This window comes from Nannospalax galili, unplaced genomic scaffold (genome assembly GCF_000622305.1).
Source record: "Nannospalax galili isolate Female #2095 unplaced genomic scaffold, S.galili_v1.0 scaffold330, whole genome shotgun sequence".
Lineage (NCBI taxonomy): Eukaryota > Metazoa > Chordata > Mammalia > Rodentia > Spalacidae > Nannospalax > Nannospalax galili.
Genome location: NW_008329640.1, coordinates 2,690,430 through 2,693,458, shown reverse-complemented (window position 1 = coordinate 2,693,458; position 3,029 = coordinate 2,690,430). Strand labels below are relative to the sequence as shown.

Below are 3,029 nucleotides of genomic sequence, written 5' to 3'. Positions count from 1 at the left end.
ATCAGATGTTTATGATAATATAATCGTACTAATATTAAATTTCTTGAGATGCAACACTCAGAAGATAAATGCTTTAATATTAAAGAGAGAAGTGTTTTATCCACAGTTTACTTTCAAATGGTTTCTGAAAATATGCATGTATACAGAGAAGGCAAAAACTAAATAGTATGGCAAAAATGTTAATGAACTAGTGGACAGAGACTGGCCATTGCACTATTCTTTCAAATTTTCTTTACAATTAAAATTTTGGAAAACAAAAGGTTGGAAGAATTCATTAGTAATTAGAACTTTAAAACACTGTGATGGCTGATTTCCCTAAAAACAGCACAGGTCAGTTCCAGGGCCCGCACCTTTGTGGTGAAGAGGGCATCAACGTCATTCCAGGCTCGAAGCTTGGCACGAGCAGCCAAGGCTGTCAGCACATACTGTTTGTCTGGGATCTAAAGAGCAAAAACCAGAAAAAAAATCAAGAGGAAGTAGAAATAGATCCATTAAATGTTTTAAATTTTCAGAAAAGTAAAAAGAATATATATTTGCTGGTATAGACTCTGTCCCTTAAAAATCAATCATTTTTCAGAACATCAAGAAGTCTTTATGTTCCAAGTCCCACACTGTTGTCCACTGTGACACTGATGTTTTCTCTCACATCCCACAAACATAACTTTCCACCTTTAGCCCTGGACTCGAACATAGTGTCCAGGATTACCAAGCAATATACTCCCTACAGTACTCGGACACTACTTTTACAAAACAGTCCATGCATCTGAGCATGGTGGGCATGTCTTTAATCCCAGGAGAGTCATGTGGATTTCTGTGAATTCAAGGTCAGCCTGGTCTACATAGCGAGCTCCAGGCCAGGTGAGGCTACAGTTTCTGTCTCAACAAAACCAACAAAGCATTCATACACAGAAAGTAGAAACAAAAAAAAAAAAAAAAAAAAAAAAAAAAAACAAAACCAGTTCATGCGATGCTACCTTAAATGTCTTCTTCAGATTGGTGGGACTGCTGAATGTCCCCTAGGATGGAAGTGGAGAAAGAAACTTTAGTGACATCACCCAATCTCCCATTTTCTTTTCTACCACACACTATCTTATTCTAACCCATATAAACCCAGAAATATACTAGAAAAGCTCCATCAAGTCTAATGGAATACTACCATAGCTTACTTTATCAGGAAGAATAATAGTGAGCATAATTCTTTTTCTACTTTTCTGCTAATCCAAAGAAGAGGAAAACATACTTGTGATGATTAAATCTAAGCTTTAAAAAGAGAAAAATCCAGAGCTACCCAACACACTGCTCCTCCACCACTGCTAAGGGAACCAATACCAGAGACAGGGTGTGCTTGTTGCCAGCCCACCTGAGGCCACACAAACCCTTATAAACCTCTTTGTCCCTCTTAGCTCAGTCTTGCTGAGGGCCTGTAAAGTTTCTGGGTGACTTCTGAGAACTACAGGTCCCCACTAATAATACCTTACAAAACTGGACTTGAACAAAGTTCTTTCATTTTCCGCCTGTACCTCGGACTCTGTGTAGTGATAGAAGCAGGAGTAGAAGAGTGTTGTCACCAGTGGCATGTAGAGGATGGAAGCTTTTCGGGGATGCTTTCGGAAGATCTCAGTCTGTCCTGCTGACTCTAGATGTCGATCATTTGCCTGCGTGGAAGGAGCCAAGAGAAAAAAGTTCATGGGCAGAAGGAAGAAAAAAACTTCTACTACTACAGCTGTTGTGTTTCCCACCTTAGGAATGAAACAAAAAAAGAAAAAAAAAAAACACAAAAATTGCTTTGGATATCCCAGAGAGGGTTAAAATCCACAAAGTGATCATGGGTCTATGCTTAAGAGATTTCAACAGTTCAGCATGGTACTGTACATCTGTAATCAAGCACTTTAGAGGTAGAAGCCGAAGGTCAGGAGTTCAAGGATGGTCTCAGCTACACATGAGTGCCAGGCCAGCCTGGGCTCTATGAGATCCTGTCTCAAAAACAAGAAAATAAGGAAGAAATTACAGAAGTGGGAATGACATGAGAAATTTGAGATAAAAAGGAAATACTAAGGCTGGAGAGATGGCTCACAGGTTAAGAACACTGGCTGTGAAAACCCACCAGCCTCTTTCCTGGACACTAGGGCTGACCTCTCAGCCAGGAACCACCAATGTCCCTGATCCTTTGCATCCAGACCAACCCAGTTCTTTCTCGAGGTCCCCAGGAGCCCTCTGAGCCTGTTCCTGCCCTCACCTCCCTCTGCTTCCCTCTGCTGCACAACCCGCCAGGCTCTCTCCTGGGAGAACTCTGGGCCTGGCCCCGCCCTCATCTCCCTCTGCTTCCCTGGGCTGTACAACCCATCAGCCTCTTTCCTGGGGACTTCCATCAGTGCCCATCGTACCTTGACTCCCCCAGCCTCATTCACCCTCACAGCTCCCCTGCCCTGTCTCTCCTCCTTGCCTGGGTACTGGGCCATTTCTTGTCTTGGCACCCCAGACACCAGGACTGACCTCTCTGCTTGGAGCCACCACTGCTTCCTGATCGTTTGCATCCAGACCAACCCAGTTCCTCCCCGCAGTCCCCAGGAGCCCTTGGGGCCTCTTCCGCCCCCCACTTCCCTTTGCATTCATGGGTGGCACAGCCACCAGCTGCCCAAGACCAGCATCTTTCCTGGGCCCTGCTCCCAGGCCAGTCCAGGCCCCAAATTCCTGAGGACAACATCTTTCCTGGAGGGATCCAGACCTTAGGAGAGAGCCTGAGAACATCTGATCCTCATCTGACTTGGGCCTCTGTGGGAACTCCTGAAGGCAAAAGCAATCTGGCCACTCCAATATAAAATCAAAAGAGAGAACCGGAAGCTTAGACGAACCGGCTTTTCATGCCCAAAAAGTAAAGCACAAAGACACACAAAGTTTACAAAAAGAAGCAGACCTAAACTTGAAGGCTTGAGTCTCACACAAGAGTCAGAAAGTACAAAAGAAATTCACAGAGAAAAAATAATAACATGAAAAACCAAAATAACATATCCCCACCAAATACCAGTAAT

General features: G+C 43.8%; 1 protein-coding gene across 7 annotated transcripts in view; it reads right to left on the bottom strand.

The window, feature by feature from the left end:
• Positions 1–3,029, bottom strand: part of Vipas39 (VPS33B interacting protein, apical-basolateral polarity regulator, spe-39 homolog) — a 41,733-nt gene that overhangs the window by 6,013 nt on the left and 32,691 nt on the right. For all 7 annotated transcript variants that reach the window (XM_008839956.2, XM_008839949.3, XM_008839952.3 and 4 more), the window contains 3 exons: positions 1,521–1,655; positions 975–1,016; positions 351–440 (listed from right to left, as the gene is read on the bottom strand). In XM_008839956.2, the coding sequence (XP_008838178.1) occupies positions 351–440; positions 975–1,016; positions 1,521–1,655 (267 nt within the window). The remainder of the gene's footprint in view (positions 1–350; positions 441–974; positions 1,017–1,520; positions 1,656–3,029) is intronic.